The sequence below is a fragment of the Gopherus flavomarginatus genome, chromosome 8 (assembly GCF_025201925.1).
Source record: "Gopherus flavomarginatus isolate rGopFla2 chromosome 8, rGopFla2.mat.asm, whole genome shotgun sequence".
Taxonomy (NCBI): Eukaryota; Metazoa; Chordata; order Testudines; family Testudinidae; genus Gopherus; species Gopherus flavomarginatus.
In genome coordinates, this window is record NC_066624.1 from 101,270,105 (window position 1) to 101,293,410 (window position 23,306).

Below are 23,306 nucleotides of genomic sequence, written 5' to 3' on the forward strand. Positions count from 1 at the left end.
ACCATTATTATAACCTTTTCTTTAATACCAAATGGAATTGCTAATAGAAACACTGACAGTATAATGACACTGAGAAAAAAATTAAAGAAGGTTATGCTTAGGAAGAATGCAACATTGTGGACTCAATTTTTTCTTAAATATGGACACACACATCCCTCTAAGTGTGATGAGAGTCACACACTATTGCATATGAAGACAGAACTGATGCACGAAAATATTTAAATACTGCTTTCTGTCATTTTTTAATAGAAAAAAAGATGGCTTATCGCAAAGTGAACGCAGACCAGAGAATACAGGGGCACTCTCAATACCTTGACAATGATGACCTCCAGGCCACCACATTGGAACTAGAATGGGACATGGAAAAAGAGCTGGAGGAGCCTGGCTTTGACCATTTCCAACTGGATGGCATAGTTGATCACCATTCAGGAAATTCACAAAATACTAACATTGATCTCGAGCCTATTCAGCCCTCAGCATCCCCTAAAGGAAGATTTCAGCGACTTCAGGAAGACCCGGACTATGTGTCACATTATACAAGACCCGCACCAAAGAGCAACCGCTGCAGCTTTTGTCGGATATTTAAACTATTTTGCACTGTTTTGATTTTATTTATTTTTGGAATTTTAATAGGATATTATGCACAAAAAAAATGTCCTCCTTCCCCCTCTTCTTCAGAACCAAGTGACCCTCATTTCTACCACGAGATTCTCAAGGAAATCAAAGCTGAAGATATTCAAAAGATTTTCAGGTATGTACCTTTAAGATTTATTATTAGCACTGGTAGCTAACGTTTCTGATAATATGTAAATACTTTCTTTTAATCTTTTGTTTCTTCTGTACAGTATGTTGTTTGCAAACATCAGTTCTGCTGCTTGTGTTCAACTTTCTCATGATGTTTGTGACACTTGCATCAGATATACTTGTAAGGGACTTAGAATGATTTGAAAAAAAATGTATAAAATTAATGCAGAACTTTGTTAAAAAAATACTTCCATAATGACCCAAATCCTATTGTAAAATGAGGGATTATTTTTATAGGGAACATTATTTTGTTAAACCCTGAAATGATTTTGGATGTGCACAGATTGACAAATTCAGACCATTCAAAGCAAGTGCTAAAGCTGGCAGTCTTTTTATAGGTTTATTATGTTAAAAAGGTGTTGGGCTGTAGCCATATTTATCTGACAGATCTCTAGATTCTGATGTAAAGGTTGTAATTATTTAAAAGCAAACAAGTGTTTATATGTACACAGACACCCTCCAGATATTTCAGTGTTGATACTTGCAGGATTGTAGAAGCAAGAGTATAATGAAAAATAGAGTAATATCATCTCTTTGGATTCAGTCCTGGCTCACTCAAAACCAGTGTTGACAACTGACATGATTTTTGGTGTTTTTTTCTTAAAGCCCTAGTTCGAGGAGACAGGTGATTACCTGGCAGTGTTGGCTTACTTTTTTAACTATGAAAGATCCCATCCACATGGATACAAAGACAAGATTGAAAATGTGAACACTGAAGGTCCTCAAACCAGTAGGCAAATAAAAAGACTGACATGTTTTTTCCCCAAGTATCGTGTTTTTAAAGCCAATATCATGATTTTTGGGGGACTAGTTTATAACCTTTGAATTCTGAGGGTGGGCAATACTGCAAAACACTTATTGAAACCACTGATTTTTTTATTGGGGAAGTAGCCATTGATCAAACTATTTATACAGGACACATCACTGTGGTATCAGAGTATGGGATCAGGCCTTATGTGTTCGGAAGTTCTGACCATTTTTCTGCAACTGTGAATGCTGAGGACAAGAGGTTTTGCATACCTTTGAGCCGAGCTCTGCATGTTACTCTCTTGTGAAGCAGGACACTGTCAAGTCTGATTGCTGATTTGTAGCAGGATTGGAACTTAAAAAGAAAGTCTGGACCTTACATATAGAGAGAGCTTTACACAGATAGTTTGGACCCTATGGAGAATCTGAATGGGAATGTTTATACAGCTGTTATCCTGTTATCTGTTTAACCTGTTTAATTTTGAGGGGCTAGTCGCTTTTCTTTGTGGTAGTGTAACCCACACACCTCCTGGATGTGGTGCTTTGTCCCATCTAGTGGCACCAAGACCACTTAGAGAGAGTTAAAATGAGCCTGCTCTATAGCCTTAGCTAAGAACCAGGCGGCTTTTAGCTCACGCGGAAGAGGCTCCAGAGGTCCCTAGTTCAATCCCACCTGCTGCCTACCGGGGTCTGTCGGCATTACAGTAGCATCAGTCTTTTGATAAAGTATTATCGGGCAAGAGTTTGGAGTGGCTGGCTATCAATTCTCTATCAGATAGATAGATAAACACTGTTTTTAGTGTTTACCCAAAAGATGGTCTCAGACCAAAATGTTGGCCTTAGAAAAACTGAGTTTTCTGTTTTGTAAATTGAATGTTTTAAGTTGTTTTCCCTCAACATCTGTTTGGCAAGCCTCAGAGCTATTGCAAGGAAATCTGTTCATATGTAATATAAACAATATAGAACACATCATACAGGTAGCTTGAAAACAAACTGACAAGATGGACTATATATTGTTGTAAGTTTTTTTTAAATGTACTTTGAATTACTTAGAATAGCTGGCAGCTGCTTAACTTGCCTTTTCTAAATGTTAGGGTGGAATGGCATTAATTTAATTTTCCTAACTTACTTCTTGGCCCAGACTCAACAGTGAGAAAAGACTGTATTTACAATCCTAAATAAGATATAGAAGGAAAGAAAACTGATATAGTTCATGATGGTTTAAAACTAATCATTAACAACATTTGTATCACCTTCATATGTGGTGAGGGCCAGAGTAAGAACTTGCTGCACCCCCCTAAAGCTTGAATGGTTGGACCTTATGGTATCTAATAAAACATCCGTGGCTGGCCTGAGTCAGCTGACTCGGGCTTACAAGGCTCGGGACATGGGACTATAAAATTACAGTGTAGACTTCCGGGCTTGGGGCTGGAGCCCAGGTTCTGGGACCCTTCCCCCTTGTGGAGTCCAGAGCCTGGGCTCCAGCTCGAGCTCGGACATCTACACGGGTGGGCCTTATGTGAGATAGAAGCTGTACTTTCTCTGCACAGGTTGTATGGGGTATAAGGCAACTAGATCCACTTAAGTATGAAACAGTGGTCCTGCTCTGACTGAGTCTGTCCTCACTAGACTTTACAGGGGCAGTAAGGAGATCTTTTCTGAGGTGAAAATAGGCTGCACAGACATCCCTGTGCAATGGCTCCATCTGTGACCCCTGAGATCAGCCACTATGCAGGACTCCTATGAGTCTAATGTTGGCCTTCTGCCTCCTGCGTGGATACTACCCTAACCCACCAGACAGAATGCTAGAGATCTTCAGACAATAAAATACTGTTTTGGCTTTTATCTTCTGTTCTTTAGACCTTTTTTTCCCCATGGAACATACTCAATGTAAAATTTCAGTGCGATTTAGCACAGTTGTAATTATTGGCTTTGGTTAAATGTTCTAATTAGCGACACAGCCTAGGTAAGGATTATCTTCCTAAAGTATGTAAAACCCCCAGTAGGGAAATATTGAAAAACGTGCACAATAAGAATAGAAATCTGTCTAGTGCCTGTAAATGGTCCAGTCTTTTAGCAGGACTAAGATCATCTCAGATCGCTGAAAGGCAACAAAGACTCACTGTAAAATAAACTGTTTTGTTCTGCCTTCTCATTGTTCAGTGCCACAGAAACCATGATAAATTATACCGGTAGAACCTTCTAAGTTGTCTAAATATTAAATTGCTTAAATACATTTTTATAAAAGAAACATATTATGGGCTAAATGCAGCCCTGATATAACTCCAACTCCATCGACGACAATCAAATATTGTGACCCTAATGGAACTACACCTGTTAATGGCTTAACTTGTCTTCATAATTTTCTTTGAGAGAGAGATTGAAGAAAGTTATAGGGACAGACCATACTGTATATAGTTGGAGAAGGCTGATCCAGTGGTTAGGGCAGATGCAGATAGGCATCTAGTGGGATTTTCAAAAAGACCACGGTAGATACTGTGGAGGAAAATGGCCTAAGTCCTAAACTTTGACTAAACTTTGGTTAAGTGAACTGTATGTATGGTTAGGTGAACTGTATGTGTGGCCTGGAGGAAGGAGGAAGGGTGATTGTAATGAGTAAACTGAACTTACCCAAACTAATGAACAGCAGTATATCATTTGTACTGTAGTGCAAAATATGTCAGTTCTCTTTCCCTACATCTTCAGTATATTTTGCCCTTGCCCCATAATATTTTACAAGAAAACAATAATGTAAGATATAGCACAATGGGTGATTTTCTGGCTCCACTGACGACAATGGGACTTTGGCATTAACTTCAGTGGTACAAGAATTTCACTCAATGTTTTTATTGTTAACATTGTATTTTGAGGAACCACAAAACATCAGCTTGGTTTCCTAACAAGTGATTTCAGTGGGAATATTTTTGAGTAAAGACTAAAGCAGGGGTCGGCAACCTTTCAGAAGTGATGTGCCAAGTCTTCATTTATTCACTCTAATTTAAGGTTTCGCGTACCAGTAATGCATTTTAACGTTTTTAGGAGGTCTCTTTCTATAAGTCTATAATATATAACTAAACTACTGTTGCATGTAAAGTAAATAAGGTTTTTAAAATGTTTAAGAAGCTTAATTTAAAATTAAATTAAAATGCAGAGCCCTCCAGACTGGTGGCCAGGACCCGGGCAGTGTGAGTGCCACTGAAAATCAGCTCGCATGCTGCCTTCGGCACGCGTGCCGTAAGTTGCCTAACCCTGAACTAAAGGATAGGATTGAAAATGCTGACATTTAATAATCAAAAAGAGAGAAAGAAAGAACACAGAATTTCAAAGTATCATAGATCTTCAAGGCTATTCTTCTCTGCTTCCTGAAGGTGCTCTCCCTTCGTAGAGACAAGACTCCAGAATTAATTGGACACAGGTGCAATCCTGAACAGGAGTTGCAACAGCATATTGTCTCAATGTTCCCAAGCATCTCTAGCCAATAGGAATACAATACCATACACTGGACTCCAATTTAACTCATATAAATAGATTTTAAATGTCAGTTACCTTTTAAATGCTAGATTAATTCAGTCCAGATGCAAGTGCAGTCCTGAACTCTCTTAAGCACTTCCTCACTCTATAATTTCTTGTGAACAATAAATGAGACTAATAAAAGTTCATATGAATGTTTGTGGGAAAACAAATATATAAGGGTTGCAATTGTAAATACCATCAAAGTGAATTTGAGGTTTCTGTGCAAATGAATGCTTATGAATATATTTTGCAATATTTTATTCTCTGCAGTCATCTAAAAATACAGCCAGAGTACCTGCACTTGAACTAAATTCCTGCATAAATATAATGTATGCATTTATCCTTTAAATACTGAACTGATCCCTAAAGGCGGAGGTGAAAGTAAGCCGCTACAGTGTACCGGCAAGAGCCAGTATGATGCTGTGCTGGACTGGACCAGCTTCCGTCGTGGTGATTTAAAGGGTCTGGTGCTCTGGCCACTGCAGGGAGCCTCGGGCCCTTTAAAGCGCAGCTGGAGCTCCGGTAGCCGGGATCAGATGGAAATTTAAAGGGCCCGGCGCTCCGGCCACTGCTGGGAGATCCGGGAGCTCTAGCAGCCAGGCTCGGGCGGGGATTTAAAGGGTCCGATGATCCGGCCTCTGCAGGGATTCCCCAGGCCCTTTAATTCATCCCAAGCCCCGGGGCTCCCAGACGCCTCTGCAGCTGGTAGCTCTGGGGTGATTTAAAGGTCCTAGGGTTCCCAGCCACAGCCGGAGCCACAGGGCCTTTAAATCTTGAAAGGCCCCATCTCTTCCGGTTGAGGCCATGCCTCCACTCAGGACTCCGGTATACCAGTAAGTCCTTTTAAGTTACTTTCATCTCTGCCTAAAGGCAGGAATTTTCCATAAACATAAATATGTAATGCTGACTATTCTAATCAACCATGTCATGAAGATTCATTTTTATGAGGTAGGATAGAGATAATTGAATTTCATGTGCATTTTAGACAGACGTGGGGGGGAGGGGAAGGGGGAGCGGGAGGGCAGTAATGGAAAAAGATTTCCAGTTAGCAAACCTTTAGATTTATTGATTCAGTTTCACCATAGAAATGTGATAGTACAAGAATGCAAACAACTTGACAGTATAATTATAAACACAACTTTTGATACTTAAGAAACATACACAGCCAAAATATCTGGAATGGTCTTAAACTTTAAAGAGTCTGTGTTTGATTGTTTGAGTTGAATGGTTCTACCTTTTTGTGCTGCTGCTGTCTGTGCATTCTGCTATATGCGTTACGGGAACTTTTGTAATAATGTCAACGAGAATTAATTTTGAGTGTATTGCAAGTATTATTTTTAGTACATCGTAAAGCATTTTATTCCTTGCCATCCCTCTTTGAATTAAATCACTGTTATTATTAACTTATTATTTTAGTAAAGTAGTGCCTAGAGGCTCGGACCGAGATTGATGTCCCATTGTGCTAGACATAGAACATGCAGATAGACCAGACTGTCAAAGGATGAAAGGAAGCAAAACTATGTCTCTCTTCTTCAAAGTCCTTCATATATTTGAGTGAATGCTGGTGTACATTTGAATATAATTTCTGAAATGGAATGGTTTTCCTTTCTGGTGTATTATATTTTTGACAAACCAAATGCATTTGGATAGGAGAAATATAATATAATAATGATATTGTTTGTGGTGACTAGTAGGTAGGAATTTCAGCTGTAACCGATAGAAATGTCTCAAGTACCAGAACTTTATTATGGAATATTACAGCAGTTTTAAAACTTGCATTTCTTTCCAGATCAGTTCATAAGACAACTGATTTTTTTGCAGATTGGGTTCCAGTGACAGAATTTGGCACATTTATCTGTTTATTCTGCCAAGGAAAGCAAAAATAAGTTTCACAAACCAAATGAGTTATTTTCAGCGGTGATGGATGAGAGATGCTACAGTTTTTTAACCTGAAGTCTGTGACTTCCTTGTTTTCCAAAGTTCTTGATAGGAGCAGAAATGATCAAGTTTGTCCTTAGCCTGAAATCCTGTTTCTGACAGTGACTGGTGACGCTTCAGAAACAAATGATTACATGGTCCATAGAAATCAGCTGTTCCATGCCAAATAGACTTCATAGTAGAGTAAAACTGGGTATCTTTTCCGGCAACAGCAAAGCTTACCACATCCTTGAGCTAAAGGCAGGGCCAGCTTCAGATTTTTTGTCACTCCAAGCGGCGAAGAAAAAAAAAAAGATAAAGCCACAATCGGCGGCACTTCGGTGGCAGCTCTACCGCGCCGCTTCTCCTTCCCTCCGAGAGTGACCAAGGGACCTGCCGCCAAAGACCTGGACATGCTGCCCCTTCCCATTGGCCTCCCCAAGCACCTGCTTCCTTTGCTGGTGCCTGGAGCCGGCCCTGGCTAAAGGCACCTGTAGCAGTATTGAGGCTGAGCCTATGTCTACACGACAGCTTATGATGGCATAATTTATATTGCTCATGGGTGTGAATAAACCATCCCTCTGAGCAATGTACATTATACTGACATAAACACCAGTGTGGACAGCGCTATGTCCGCAGGAGAGCTTCTCCCACCAACATAGCTACTGCCGCTCGTGGGGGCTTGAGTAGCTAAGATGACAGGAGAGCTCTCTCCTGTTGACTGAGAGTGGCTACACAGAGAGCTTACAGCAGCGCAGCTCCACCGGTGCAGTGGCATCACTGTAAATTCTCTAGTGTAGCTGTGCCCTTAGCTTAGCTGATTCATTTATATTTAAATTTTCCTTTAACTATTTACTTACCTGTTCTTTATCAGTGGTTAATATGACTGGTTCTGCTTTCTGTAACTCATTATATAAACCTCCATATTTTTCATGGTGAAGACAGATTTGACAAGGGAGTTCCATCTCAGCTATCTCAGCTTTAATTTCATCCCCCACATTGGTTCTACTTTCTCCCTGGTACTTTTTCACTTGATATGTCTATGGAATCCCCTGGACTGCTTTGGCTAGCATTAACTTGTTTTCTCTGCCCTTCTGTTTCCCTGCAAGCTGTGCCTATCTGAATATTTTTGCTTCCTCATTTTCCCTTTCCAGGACAAGTTTTCATTTACCCTCATATATTTTTGCTTCCCCTCAGGGAGCTACACTGGACTTAGCCTATTTGCTGCTTTCTTTGTTTATCACAGAAACTGTAGTCTGTTATGCCTTAATTAGACTGCCTCTCAGGAATCCTTAACATTTTCCCACACCGAAGGATGTTACTACTTCCTTCTGTTGTACCTTACTCATCAGATTTCTAAATTCTCCAAATTATGATTTCTTGAAATCTAATACCCTTTGTACTTCTGCCCTCTGTCATCCTATTCCTATACTGAGTTCAAGTAGACCATAACTACAGATTCTCACTTACTCTATTAATATCACATTCAACTAGTCTCACAATCAACTATGTTCCATCAACTTAAATACAGTTGCCACTGGCTTAGAGAACAGGAGTACTTGTGGCACCTTAGAGACAAACAAATTTATTTGAGCAAAAGCTTTTGTGGGCTACAGCCCACTTCATCAGATGCATAGAGTGGAACATATAGTAAGTACCTTGGGAGATGGATTTTTTCCCCTCTTGTTCTTCTTCCATTCTGTTTGGGGTAGCAGATTCTACCAGCAATTATCTTTTGTTTCTCATTCCATATATCCTTCACACTCTTCACTGTGAAACTGTCGTTCCCTATAGCAACAGCTAGGACTTTACAAGAGAAAGGTGTAGATCCCTTCATAATATGAATAGCTGTAACTCACTGTACTATAGGGGGCATTTGGTCCTGATCCCAGATGGTGATCTTCCCTTCAGAATCTCACAAATCCATCTCTGTTAAGATTTGATTTGTCACTGGTGTACAATGCAATCCGTAATTTAAGCTTAATGACTTAAAATGCTACAAAAAAAAATCTTCAAACCCTTAAACCATTTCTTACACAAAGGCCTGTGAGAATATGTCTTGCAGCCCTCAGTTAAAGGGCAGTAAACTCTGGCTCAGTCATACCAATGGGGGTGAGTGTATATGGTGCTTTGGTGGGTGTGTATGGTGGAGTGCAGAGCCTGAGATAAGGATCACTTCTCCATTACTGTATTGCAGCCTCCTTCTAGAATGCAAGTTTAAGTGTTCCTCCATAAGAAAAGTTTATGGCTTAAATGCATTTAGACTGAAGTTGGAATCTTCTTTATTAGCTCTTTGGAAATTGAAATCAGCACCCTCCTTGGCAGCTACTAGCCAAGTGAATCTACAGATTTCCATTCCACAAACTATGTGGTCAGTTGGGGGTCATTAGTATCGATATATGTGTTAATTATTAATACGCCTATTAAATATAGGTGCAAGTACAAGACTTCTTTAAAAAAAAAAAGCCAAACAAATTGCATGAAGTATATCGCTCTTCACCTTATCCCAGTGCTCTCCATACCCATGCATAATAACTTGGAGAACATAGAAATATGTTTTAAAAAACTGGTAGGATATGGACTATGGATCTCTGGAAACCTCTAGAAATCCAAGACCCAGACGGTTGCAATAAAATCTATACTGAATTTTATGGATTATTAATATTCAAAGGAAAGATGTCTCTGGGTCTCTTGTGGATTTTTATGTAAAGGAATCATCTACATTCTGTTTCTCTTTGTATTAATATCTTATGAAGATCAGTGTGGCCCTTTTGTTTGTTTTCCTAAAGTTGGGCGGGATTAATGTGAGACCTCCTTTTGACAGACAAAGAGGAATAGATCACAAACTAAAAATTAATGGTAGCTTAAATATCAATGATCATTACTTTATCACATTTATAGTATGCAAACAGAGTAAAATCAGAACCAGTAAAATATATATATATTCTTGGTGATTGCAAAGTGCCAGTCTCGCAAAGCTAAAAACCGCTGTAGGCCAAATGAGCTAGGAGGAAGAATTTAATCGGAAAAATATGAATGTTAATTGGTAATTGTATAAGAACACTTTACTAGATGTTCAAAAAGCCACAATTTCACTATCAAGTCAGAAGGTCATACAAAGTAAAAAAAAAACTGGCCTAGTTTAGAAAGGAAGTGAAGGTAGCTCTCGCTCTCTACGTGTGTGGGTGAGAGAGAGAAAGAAAAGGGAAGGTGATAGTAACAAATATAAATCAAAAACTAGGTATTCTATTAAACTGATAAGGGAATCAAAGGGACACAAGGGGAAACTGGTGACCAGCAGAGTTAAGAACAATATGGAGCTTTTAAGTATATTAAGAATAAAAAGAATCCTAACAATGGTATTGGTCCTTTACTACATAGAAATGGTTGAATTATCAATAATAATGCAGAAAATCTTCTTCTGATGAGATCAAAATTTTGATTGATTAAAAGTAATAGTGTTGATGTAATATACTTAAAGGTCTGTAAGGTATTTGACTTGGCACTGCACAATATTTTGATTAGAAACTAGAAAGTATGTAAATTTAACATGGCATACATTAAATGGAGTAAAAGCTGGCTAACTGATAGGCCTCAAAATGTAACTGTAAACAGGGAATCACCATTCAGCGGGTGTACTTCTAGCGAGCTCCATCAGGGATTGGTTCTTGGGCTAATGCTATTTATCATTTTTCTCAGTGACCTGGAAGAAAACATAAAACTCTTACTGATAAAGTTTGCAGATGACACAAACAATGAGGAGATGGTAAATAATGATGGGACCAGGTCACTGATTCAGAGTGATCTGAATAGTTTGGTAAGCTCAGTGCAAGCAACGACATGCATTCTACCATGGCTAAATGTAATTGCATGCAGCTAAGAACAAATAATGTAGGCCATACTGTCAGGAAGGGAGACTCTGATAAATATTTGGGCATCATGGCGCATAATCAGCTGAACATGGGCTCCCAGTGTGACACTGTGGCCAAAAGGGATGATGTGATGGTTAGATGCATAAACAGGAGAATCTCAAGTAGAAGCAAAGAGATCATTTTACCTCTGTATTTGGCACTGGTGTTATCATGCTGGAATACTGTGTCCAGTTCTGTTGCCCACAATTGAAGGATGTTGATTAACTGGAGAGAGTTCAGAGAAAAACCACAAGAAAATGATGAAAAGATAAAAAAACATGCCTTATAGTGGCAGACTCAAGGAGTTCAATCTATTTATCTTAACAAAGAGAAGGTTAAGAGATGGCTTAATTTCAATCTGTAAGTATCTACATGGGGAACAAATACTTAATAATGGGCTCTTCAGTCTAGCAGAGAAAGGAATAACATGATCCAATGGCTAGACAAATTCAGACTAGAAATAAGGCATGCATGTTTTAATTGTGAGAGTAATTAACCACAGGAACCATTTGCCAAGGGTTGTGGTGGATTCTTTGTCACTGACGATTTTTAAATCAAGATTGGATTTTTTTTCTAAACAATATGCTCTAGAAGTTATGTTGGGGAAGTTCTGTGGGCTGAGTTATTATACAGGTCAGATTACATGATCACAGCGCTCCCTTCTGGTCTTGCAATCTATAAACTATGTTTGGTTATAGTGAAATCTGAATATAAAACAGGGAGGTCCAAGAGTGTAAATTTAATCCTTCTAATTCTAGTTATAGTCGATGATCAGGAAACTCCCACTGACTTTCAGAAAAGTCAGAATTTCACCCAAAATTTGTTGATTCAAGACTGTATTCAGCATCACAAGCCCACAACATTTTGTATCTCAGGTCCGCAGTGTGGTTCTCAGAAGGCATTTTGCCCCCACAGTTGATTATTTTTTTAACGATAACCTTTTAAAAAATGAAGCTTAGATATTTGATTTGGGAAATCATTTTGTGTTCTAGATATGTCCTATATAAGTGAAGTGCATTCTATTGCTTAAAAATCATTTCCCTAAGCACTACACCAGTGTGATATAGTAATGAATTAAACCCAAATGAGTCTTGCATACATATTGGCATAATAAGTAACTAGTCCCTTGTGAAATTTCCTTATTATCTAAGACAGCCCAGCCTAATGACTTTCTTCTTATAGCTTGCCTCTCGCTAATATTACGTAGTATTGTGCTAGGGAAAATCGAAAGAAAAACACAAATTCAGGACAAATTACCAGTTTATAAACTCTTTAAATCACTAAAAATGTCTTAACTGGTTTCTGTAATGTGCAGATCAAACAGTGATGGAATTGAAGACAAAGGAGGAATTTCCCAGCCTTCTAAGTCCTTTGTTTCCAGTGAAGAAGAAAAGCATGCCTAATTTTGATGTGCAGGAAGTGTTCTATATAAACACTATTGTTATGGTGTGTCAATCAAATCGATAACAATAAAACCAATCCAAAGAGATTAATTCTTAAAATCAGTGTTTAGAAGTCCAGTAGATACAGTACTTCACTATAAAGTTAAGTGTGATCATTCAGAACACCATATTTGTTTTCTTGCTTAATTTAGAATGCTGCGTGTAATCATCCCCCAGTAACAATATCTCGACACAACGTAAATTTTCTCTGGTAACCTATGTTTTTTGGGTTGCACTGCTGTCATTTATTTTAAGTACAGAACAAGGAAAGCATGGGCACTGAGATCACCCTGCCAGTGTGCCTCAACCTTGTTGTGGCAAAACTATTGTTAGGGCTTAGATGGCAGTCCAGTGTCCATGCCCACTGAGTACCTGCCCAGCTCTCATAGACAGCTAAAGCGGTTTAAGTTAGTCCCAAGTGGAATGGGGGCTTTTGTGACATACTACATTTCCCAGTAGGCACTAGAATGAGCTGAACAAGCATAAGAAGAGAAATAAAATGCTTGGTTAAGGGATGGCATTATGCCTCCCCTTTCCTGAATCGATAGGGGAGTTAGGGAGGGAATTGTGATTTTCTGAATCATATTTCCTTCCCTAGGCTGTTCTTGGGGCAGCACATCTAAGCACTGACTCTTACACAGTCTGAGGCAGAGTCACCAGCTTATCCTTAGGTGAAGGATAAATGAATAGTGTTTGGAAAAATCAGTTCTGAGCATTGTTTTTGTTGCAACATGACAAATGGGTACAGGCTGTAGCCATATATGAATCACAAAATATTAAGAACATAAGAATGGCCATAGTGGGTCAGAACAATGGTCCATCTAGTCCAGTATCCTCTCTTCTGACAGTGGCTGGTGCCAGATACTTCAGAGGGAATGAACAGAACAGGGCAACTGCTGAGTGATCAATCCCTTCTCATCCAGTCCCAACTTGGCAGTCAGAGGTGTAGGAACACCCAGAGATGGGGTTGTATCCCTGACCATCTTAGCTAATAGCCACTGATGGACCTATTCTCCATGAATTTATCTAATTCTTTTTTGAACCCAGCTATACTTTTGACCTTCACAACATCTCCTGGTATCTCTACAAATTGACTGTGTATTGTGGAAAGAAGTATTTCTTTAGGTTTGTTATAAACCTGTTTGCTATAAATTTCATTGGGTAGCTCCCAGTTCTTGTGTTACGTGATGGGGTAAATAACACTTCCCTTTTCACATTCTCATTGTATTAGCAGGAGTGTTATAAGCAAGACACAAAAAGTAATTCTTACACTCTACTCCAAGCTGATTAGGCCTTAACTGGAGTATTGTGTCGAGTTCTGGGTGCCACATTTCAGAAAAATTATGGACAAATTGGAGAAAGTCAAGAGAAGAGCAACAAAAATGATTCAAGGTCTAAAAAACATGAGCTATGAGGGAAGATTGAAAAAAATGGGTTTGTTTCGTCTGGAGAAGTGAATACGAGTGGGGTCATAACATATTTCAAGTACATAAAAGGTTGTTACAAGGAACAGGGAGGAAAAATGGTTCTCTTTAACCTCTGGAGATAGGACAAGAAGCAATGAGCTTAAATTGCAGCAAGGACAGTTTAGTTTGGGCATTAGGAGAAAATTCCTAACTGTCATGTAGTTAAGCACTGGAATAAATTGCCTAGAGAGGTTGTGAAATCTCTGTAATTAGAGATTCTTAAGAGCTGATTAGACAAACACCTGCCAGGGATGGTCTCGCTAATACTTAATCCTGCTTTGAGTGCAGGGGACTGGACTAGAAAACCTCTCAAGGGCCCTTCCAGTCTTACAGTTCAATTCAGTTCTGTGATTCCATACATCTCATGGTTGTATAGTCCTCTAACATATTTCCTCACTTAGTCGTCTCTTTTCTAACCTGAACAGTCCCCGTCTTTTTAACCTCCTCTCATACGGAATTTGTTCCATACCCTTAATCATTTTTGTTGCCCTACACTTTTCCAGTACTAGTTTTTCATGGTGCTTTTATGTGCTCATCTCCTTTTTGGTCTCCCATGCTTTCAGGACTCTACAATAGACTATAACTAAAAATACTTTGCCAGACATTTTTGAATATTCTGTTGTCTGCAGGAAAACCTCTCTGTAACTCTCTCACAAATTGACTAAGTGGCAGCATTTTGGGCCATGGGCCTATTTGCCATCTGTCTCCATAAACAGTGCCACCCCTGCCAGTCTCACAGCTGCAGCCACCTATTAGCTTCTTGAAGGAACCGAATCTGACAGAATCACACACATACTATACTCAGCAGGCAAGTTATTTACATTTTAGGCCATTTGCTTTCAGTAACAAAATGCAAAGGTATCCGGAAACCAGACCTTGCTATCCAATGTTAGTAACCTAAAACGAGGAGGAGAGTCAGCAATTTTGGTCCTAGGGGCATAGCTGGAGAGAGATTGAGAAGCAAACCTTTCAGAACAAAATCCCTTAGCAATTTAATTAGTTATACTGAATCCACTGAATGTCAGCTAATTGCTTGAACAACTAGAAGGGTTTCGCTCCTACTGAGTTAACTCTATTAGCTCTCAGCATCTTTATCATACAGTACAATGCAGTTAGGGTTTGACATTCATTTTTCCAAAAGTGAGGGATCCTGGCAGTGAGCATTGGGAAGGGGTTTCTTTGGGAAACGTCTCAAGGCCTTCCCTGGCACAGAATCTTCAACGTCATCAAACTTCTTTTTAGGATCCACTTCCTGGAAAACATAAATCCATTGTGCCCTCCAGGCACAACTTCTAAGTGTAGTATTTCAATTCCACAGCATACACTGAAACAACTGGCAGTTAGTACAGTATCCTGACCTGTGTACGTAATCTCATGCCCCTGAAGGCCTTTATTTGATTTTTTTCGTCCCTATTTGGTGTGGCTGTGATATCCAGGTTTCTGTCGTCAGCATCTATGACAGCCATTTACTTGAGGCCTGCTAATAAGGCAGACTGCCTCCAATCTCACTGAGACCAGCAGGACTGCAATTAGTTGTGCAGTACTGAGCTATTGTTCATGGAGCACTCATAATTGAAGCGACAAGAATGAAGGCTCTTAAGGAGCATTGCTGGGAATCAATCAGGGATAATGAAATTGATATTGTCTGAATAGTAATCAATTTTAATAATTGTATGTTACAATAGCCTTTCAATAAGAGGCTGCTATTCTCAGTTCAGTTCAGCTGGAAAGCGCATGTGGTTCCAAGGTACAGTAGTTGCCATACAGAAGTAAATATAAAATAGATTAAAAGGAAGGGCTTTTTCCTGTAAAATTGTGACTTTATAGTATGACACGTCTCAAAACAGACCTAGCTCTTTTGATGAAATCACTTTTCTGTATATTTCTGTAGGGTCCAATCCCTGGAATCCTTAGTAAAGCCTGCAGCATATCCAAGGGCACCTATTTGCCCAAGTAAAAGCCTGCATCAGTGCATAAAAATGGACATTTGCACATAAGAAATGGGTAGCAACATATGTGGACTGTAATGGTTGCATACATTACTAGCAATAATGAAGAGATAGAAAATATTGCCCTACATTTTTAGGTTTAGATAGGACAGAATACCAAAGGCATATGGTGCTGGGCTGTGACCTAGTCACAGTTTAGAACTGTAAGAATTGAAATCCGTTTGTAATGTAGATCACAGACTGAAAATTGTGTCATGGGGGCAGGGGTGAGGTAGTTGGGTGTGAGAAACGGTGCTCCCTCTTACCTAGTTAACCAACTCCCCTGTCCCACAATAAAGCATCCTTGTGACATTCTTCTTTCAGAACAAGATAAAACGCAAATATTACAGATGAAAGCAGAGCAGGATAAAATGACTGAAAACAGTATTAATCCTTCTGTTGCCTCAGAATGTTTCTCTCAGTCTCACTATTTTTATTGTATTTCCTTCCCTGTCCATACATGCCAGCTCATTTTTAAAAGAAGTATCATACCATTAGTGGTTGTCGTGACACATTTTATGTTTCTTTTCAATTTCTTTACTGTGCACTCCATCCTCTTTTTTTTTTTTTTTTTTTTTTTACCAAGCTCATCAGTGTGGTATTGGAGCATATCTTCTTCCCAGGTTGTGTTCTAATTTTTCTGTGCACTTGCCTTCTCTAACCCTCCTCCCCCACCCTTTTTGTCATGTTGCTGGTGCCATTCCCCCTACTTAAGCATAGACCCCCCCCATCACTTCCTGTCATCCTCTCCAGCCTCCAGCTTTCTATCCCTCCCCATTTCTCTCGCCATTCCCCCTTGTCCAGTCATCTTTTTGCTTCCCTACAAGTTATCCACACAGGCAAGAATGATTCTCAGTGTAGGAGTCAGGGTTCAGGAGTGCTTTCAAGCTGCTTAGTTACTAAATCAGGCATCGGCAGCCTTTCAGAAGTGATGTGCTGAGTCTTCATTTATTCACTCCAATTTAAAGTTTCATGTGCCAGTCATACATTTTAACATTTTTAGAAGGTCTCTTTCTATACGTCTATAATATATAACTATTCTATTGTTGTAAGTAAAGTAAATAAGGTTTTTAAAATGTTTAAGAAGCTTCATTTAAAATTAAATTAAAATGCACAGCCCCTGGACTGATGGCCAGGACCCGGGCAGTGTGAGTGCCACTGAATATCAGCTTGCGTGCTGCCTTCGACACATGTGCCATAGGTTGCCTACCCCTATAGTAAATAAAGCCCTGCCTAGAGGGGTGGAAACACTTTCCGTAACACCTCTTGGCTGTTTTAAACTACACCAGAATGTGGAAGCCACAACTTGGATGTGGCTAGTTAGAGAATTACTGATGTGGGAGACTAGTTATGGCATGGGTGGAGTGTGACATGGGCTTTTCCTCTCAGCTGAATTGCAGGCAGCCAGTACTTCCTTAACCTTATTTGGCAAGTAAAGCCCAGGTACTCCATGTTATGTTGAACAGTCTTAGGACAGATACTAATAGACACAGGGGTACTTTTGTTTTTTTTTTCTTTTCCACTCCAAAGCAATGTTACAAACACCTTGAGTGCTGCTAGCTTTTCACAGGAATTAAGAGGTTAGAATTTGCTGTGAAAGTGTCATCACATGAATCATTAGAAGCATTAACTTGGGTTTGTGCAGTGAATACTTTTGCCTGTGGTAAGTCAGTCACAAGATAATTGCAAGTACAGCTCTGGGGAAAGAGTTCAGGGAACACTGCTAGGCTCGGACACAAGCGGTCTGATTCTCCTCTTGCATCAGTGTCAACAAGAGTAATTCTTTTGAGATTGATGGAGTTAGAAGGACATAAAACTGGTGTATGTGAGATTAGAATCCAGCCCTGTGACCATACTGAAAAAACAGCAGCCTCAAGAAAATGGAATTGTGCTGGTGATATAAACCCTCTGAAGTACTAAGTCTGCCATTTCCATGGGAACCTGCCCATGTCTCTGATGGCAGATTTTGTTCCTGTGTTTGGATAAAGATTGGATGTAAAGCCCCGGTCTGTCTATCCTTGTATACACACACTCCTGTTTGTGTCAATGGACTCAAGAACTGTGTTGTGTGGTACAGAGGTGCCTCACTCCAGAAGAGTTACTGGAATTATTTATCTCAAAGATGCACAGTGCTTATCAGAAGTCTTTCACACACGTCCTCTTTTAGGATGCTTGTATTCAAGGGCTGCTAACAGGAAGCAGTAGCTGTCTTCAGGAGAGCTCAGGGACTGTCACTATAGCTGGCTAGTCTACTGGGACTGCAAGATGGTGACAGCTTCTTGCAGTATCCCACTGGGATCATCCAACCAGCCCCAATCTGGTCCAGTGAGACTATTTGCAGGATTGAAGATTACAGGATTGGACTTTGTATATCTTTGCCCATTAGCATAACACAAGTCACCTTCCACCTACATGTTATAGGCCTTGATCCTGCATTGAGAACCATGTGAGGTCAAGGTTGCACCTTTGCGTTTTTGAATGCAGGATCAAGGCTGAGTATGTTCTAAATCAATGAAATCAAAATTAAATAGACTCCGTTATGTGATACCAGTACATGGTTATGTGGATATTTTTCATAGGCATTTCTTTAAATTCGAACCAGCTAAACTTCTGAAAAATGTGCCAGTCTGTTTGTTGATTTTGAAAGAAATGACTCTGAATAATCTTATTTCAGGAAAGAATGTCACTATATATGTGAGGCATCTAAAAAAAGAATCCTTTAATTAAATTATAGGCATAATTTATTTTATTAAATATTCCAAGGAAATATATCTTTTTTTTATTATTTTGCATGTTTAGTGTATAATTCTCCAGACTCTTACTTGGTGAGCAACTTTATGTACATACGCAGTTAATTTCCTGCATTAGCATTTACAGTATCATGACCTTTATGGTTAACACTGTTTCACACACAAAACAAACAAGCATTTTTGTGCACTGATAATAATATTTAAAAAGTCTCTTTCAATTAATCAAGATTATTTAAGGGGCATTAGAAAGCATTACATTTCCTTGTTATACATAAACATATCTCCATGAATGTCCTTTCATTTTGCAGCCAGCAAGCTAAAAGTTCAGAAAGTTTATGTATATGTAATTTACATAATTTATTAGTTCTCCTTGTTGTCTTCAGTTCCAGTAGATAATCAAAATATCAGATGTCCAATTTGTATGTCAGTGTTTTCCTTTGAAAACATTTAATACAGATCTGATTTATATTAGTAGTCTGTTGGACTAGGAGAACCGTAAACATAGCTTATGGAGTATAATGGTGAAAACTTTGTATCAGTTTCACAGAGCTGGTGAAAAAATATTTGCTGAAACACTTTTCTATCTAGATTGAAATGTTTCATGGGAGTGTGTCTATTCTGATGACATTTTAAAATTAGAAACAGTTGAAACACTTAATTTGCATTATGTTTCTTTAATTAATTAAATTTCAACTTTTATATTATATTAAACTATGTATGCATATAACATAATAAAATTTGAAATGTCAGAATTTTCTACAAAACAAAATTCCCTTTCCTGACCAGCTCTTGTATCTTAATTTGTCTTTGTATATTAATTTAAATAATTTAAACACAGTGTTTTTCATCCATCTGCCTGGTGTGACAAGTTAATCTTTTTTCCTCATACTCCCATAGAGACATTGTTGTAACCATGCAATTACAGTAGTATTATGAAAGTCTATTAGAAGTAAGAATCAGTGCGTCTTTTGTTTTCACTAACACAGATAACAGTAAAGTGTCAGCCTTTGGTAGGGATTATTCTAACGTCTTAAAATAAGGTCTGACCATAAATTATTATTTATTATTTGTTTTGCAGAAGTACATAGGAGCCCTGCTCATAGACCCTAATGCCAAATACTTAACAAAAAGTTGGTTCCTGCCCCCAAAAGCCTAGATAGATTATTTACATATAGGACTTTTTTCCCTCCCTATTTTTCTATTTACATCTAATTTATTTTAATTTTAGATTCCCAAATAAAATTGTTAACAAAAGCTTTACGGTTTAAAGTGTGTTTCAGTGTAATGTAGCTAACCCTCACCTTTGACCACTCAATAACAAATTATGCTTTCCTGACAAAAGTTCTATACCACTTTTAAAACACAAACACATTACAAATCCTAGAAAGGAGCAGCTAAGAGACCCAGCCAATTCCCTGTTACCACATAATCTTTTATCACTCACTATTATATTTGCAAAAAAAGTGTAATTTGTTTTTTAATGTTGACTGGACTCTACTGAAACACACCTTTCATCTGATGAAGTGGATTTTAGCCCACGAAAGCTTATGCACAAATAAATGTGTTAGGCTTTAAGGTGCCACAAGGACTCCCTGTTGTTTTTATACCTTTCATAGTAATTCTTTTGTCTTTTCTTTTTGTGAGTGTGGGAACTTTCCGTGGTTGGTGTTTGGATTTTTTTTATGAAGGCTAAAAATGTATGTTAGATTGGTAGAGAAGGCTCAAATAAGGAGAGCTTTGCTTCTCCATATTTTGAGGCCCACTGACACATGGCTACTTCAGCAAAGTTTAGCAAGTCCATAGGAAAGAGGTGTGCATGAATACAAGCATGTGAGAGTTATACTTCAGTGGGATATGGTGATAGAAGTCTATGAGTGAGACTAGAGAGGGCAGGAATTTTTTTTCCCTTGGAAATTGTGGCTACCTTTTTAAAGACTACTCAGGAGCTTCATGTTGTGTAGATAATTGCCACCAATTTTAAAAGATGATAGTTTCACTTGAATACCCAGCATTTGGACTTTGCTATAGAAGACCTCCCAGTTTAGTTCTGAGCACAATTCCAGAAGATGGTGGTTGTGTAAAAATCCTTAAATGACAAAAGTCAAGGAATTCCTCCCCTCTGCTCTGTCGTGGCAGCTGGGAATTGTCAGAATGCTCTTGTACTGATAACTCTTACTGTTGAAATCCTAGTAGAACAGGGAGAGTTTTCTTAATAGTTTTGGAATTTGCTCCCAGCAGAAGTTCCCCCCCAAGGCCAAGTCTGATGCAGTTCAAGTCTCAACTATATAATTCAATTTTTTGTCAATCTATAAATATTATGAATATTGTTCAGGAGCAAAAGGTGCTAATGCTGGGAAATGATTTGTGTTACGACCATTTGTTGGCAATAGTTATTGAATGCTTTTATTTTTAATAAATACACCCCAGCATTGGCATGATGGGGACAATGACGTACACTATTAAATATACACAAGCTTAGAAAAAAAGGCATACTGTTATGAATAAGGTTTCCATTTCTTGTCACTGATGTAGAGATTGAGGCAAGGAATGAATTATTCATGGTGTTCTCAGTGTAAGGCAAATGGAAGCTGCCACTGTGCTGCTAGCAATGCAAATAACTTACATAGTACAAATAATATTCTTCAGTATCACTGAGCTTATTTTTCAATGTTAACATTTCTGGAGGGTATTTGTTTTATGAACACTTCCTTCTATGAGAAGGAAAGAGTTAATTCTGTATGGTGGCTCAGAATTCTGAGTTAATGCAAATAACTTACATAGTACAAATAATATTCTTCAGTATCAATAAGCTTATTTTTCAATGTTAACATTTCTGGAGAGCATTTGTTTTATGAACACTTCCTTCTATGAGAAGGAAAGAGTTAATTCTGTATGGTGGCTTATTTACGTGCTAAGAAGATTAATAAGATATTGTGTTTGGGGAGGTAATATGGGTATGTCTTTTCTCTTAATGGAAAACCTAATTTCCTTAGCTTTTTCACTTGAAATGAGTTCCATAAAGGCCATTTCCTGTGATGTGACCGAAATAGTTAGATATGCCCATCTTTAAATTTATATTGGTGTTGTGTGTATATGCACACACACAGCTATTTTTTGGCTATGCCTACACTTGCAGTGGCCTGGAGAGTACAAACACTGCAGGCTTCTACCGCCTGCCTCCACCCGAGCACAGGTATGAATAGAGATGTTAGACAGTGAGGCACTGTTTAGGCATGTAAAGACATGCCCGAATCCTAGGGTATGTGCCCTATTTGGCTTTCTGCACGCCCAAGCAGTGCCTCCCACATCTACACTGCTATTTTTAAGGCCAGAGCCTTTCTCTGATGCAGGAAAAGGCTCTGGCACGGGGGAGGCAATGGGAAAAGACTCCTGCAGTATGGATGCAGCCTGCTTTTCACTGTGGCATGTAGCTATGTGGACCTTACACGTCACTGCCAGTGTAGACCAGGACATATATATTAGTTATAGATATACTGCCTATATTACATACCCTATGTGTTCACTATTGCTGCTCACCATGGTTAAGGTTCAAGCCTGATTTCTAATCTAATCTTACCCGCCTCTCCCTTTCTAGTACCTATAGCTCTTGTCGACTTGCTGGAGCTCAGACACCATGAAGATGATGAATGTGATATAAATGCCTAGATAGATACTAAGGGCTCAATACTACCAGTGCCCTCAATTTTCAGTGACGTCAGATAGAGTAGAGGTCTCTCAGCACCTCACAAGGCGTATACGTTTAATGCATTTTCTCAAATGGTTCTGCATTTTGTCATGGGGCACTTATTATCACCACCTTATACAATGTGTATAAATGTGCATACGAGTGCTGTGCAGATAACATTTGTAGAGCCTCGTCTCGTTCTTGCTGAAATCACAGAATCATAGAAATGTAGGATAGGTCATCTAGTCCTGTGTCCTGCACTGAGGCAGGACTAAATGTTATCTTTCTAGACCATCCCTGACAGGTGTTTGTCTAACCTGTTCTTTAAAACCTCCACTGATGGAGATTCCAAAACCTCCCTAGGGAATTTATTCCAGGGCTTAACAAAGGTACTCTTGCAGTTGGGAAGTTTTTCCTAATGCCTAACCTAAATCTCCCTTGCTGCAATTTAAGCCCATTTCTTTTTGTCCTGTCCTCAGTGGTTAAGGTGAACAATTTATCACCCTCCTCTTTATAAAAACCATTTACCTACTTGAAGCCTTATCATGCCCCCTTGGACTTCTTTTCTTCTTATTAGACAAACACATTTTTTTCAATCTTTCCTGGTAGGTCACGTTTTCTAGACCTTTAATCATTATTGTTGCTCTCCTCATGACTTTCTCCAATTTGTCCACATCATTCTGTGGTGCCCAGAATTGGACTCAATACTCCAGCTGAGGCTTTATCACTGTGGAGTAGAGTGGAAAAATTGCTTCTCCTGCTAATACATCCCAGAACGATGTTCACTTTTTTGCAACAGTATTGCAAGTATTTAGTTTGTGATCCTCAATGACCCCCAGATCCTCTTCTGCAGTACTCCTTCCTAGGCAGTCATTACCTATTTTGTATTTGTGCAATTGATTATTCATTCCTAAGTGTAATATTTGCATTTTTTTATTGAATTTCATCCTATTTACTTGCTCCAGTTTGTCAAGGTCATTTTGAATTCTAATCCTGACCTCCAAAGTTCTTGCATAACTCAATTGACTTCAATGGGAGCAATAATTGGCAGAGTCCTGGTTTTCATGCAAGATCTAAAATTCT

The 23,306-nt window shown here is 38.8% G+C and overlaps 1 protein-coding gene across 4 annotated transcripts in view; it reads left to right on the top strand.

The window, feature by feature from the left end:
- The window catches only part of NAALADL2 (N-acetylated alpha-linked acidic dipeptidase like 2), a 1,166,543-nt gene that overhangs the window by 401,408 nt on the left and 741,829 nt on the right, over positions 1-23,306 (top strand). For all 4 annotated transcript variants that reach the window (XM_050965896.1, XM_050965898.1, XM_050965899.1 and 1 more), the window contains exon 4: positions 250-751. In XM_050965896.1, the coding sequence (XP_050821853.1) occupies positions 258-751 (494 nt within the window). In that variant the 5' untranslated portion in view covers positions 250-257. The remainder of the gene's footprint in view (positions 1-249; positions 752-23,306) is intronic.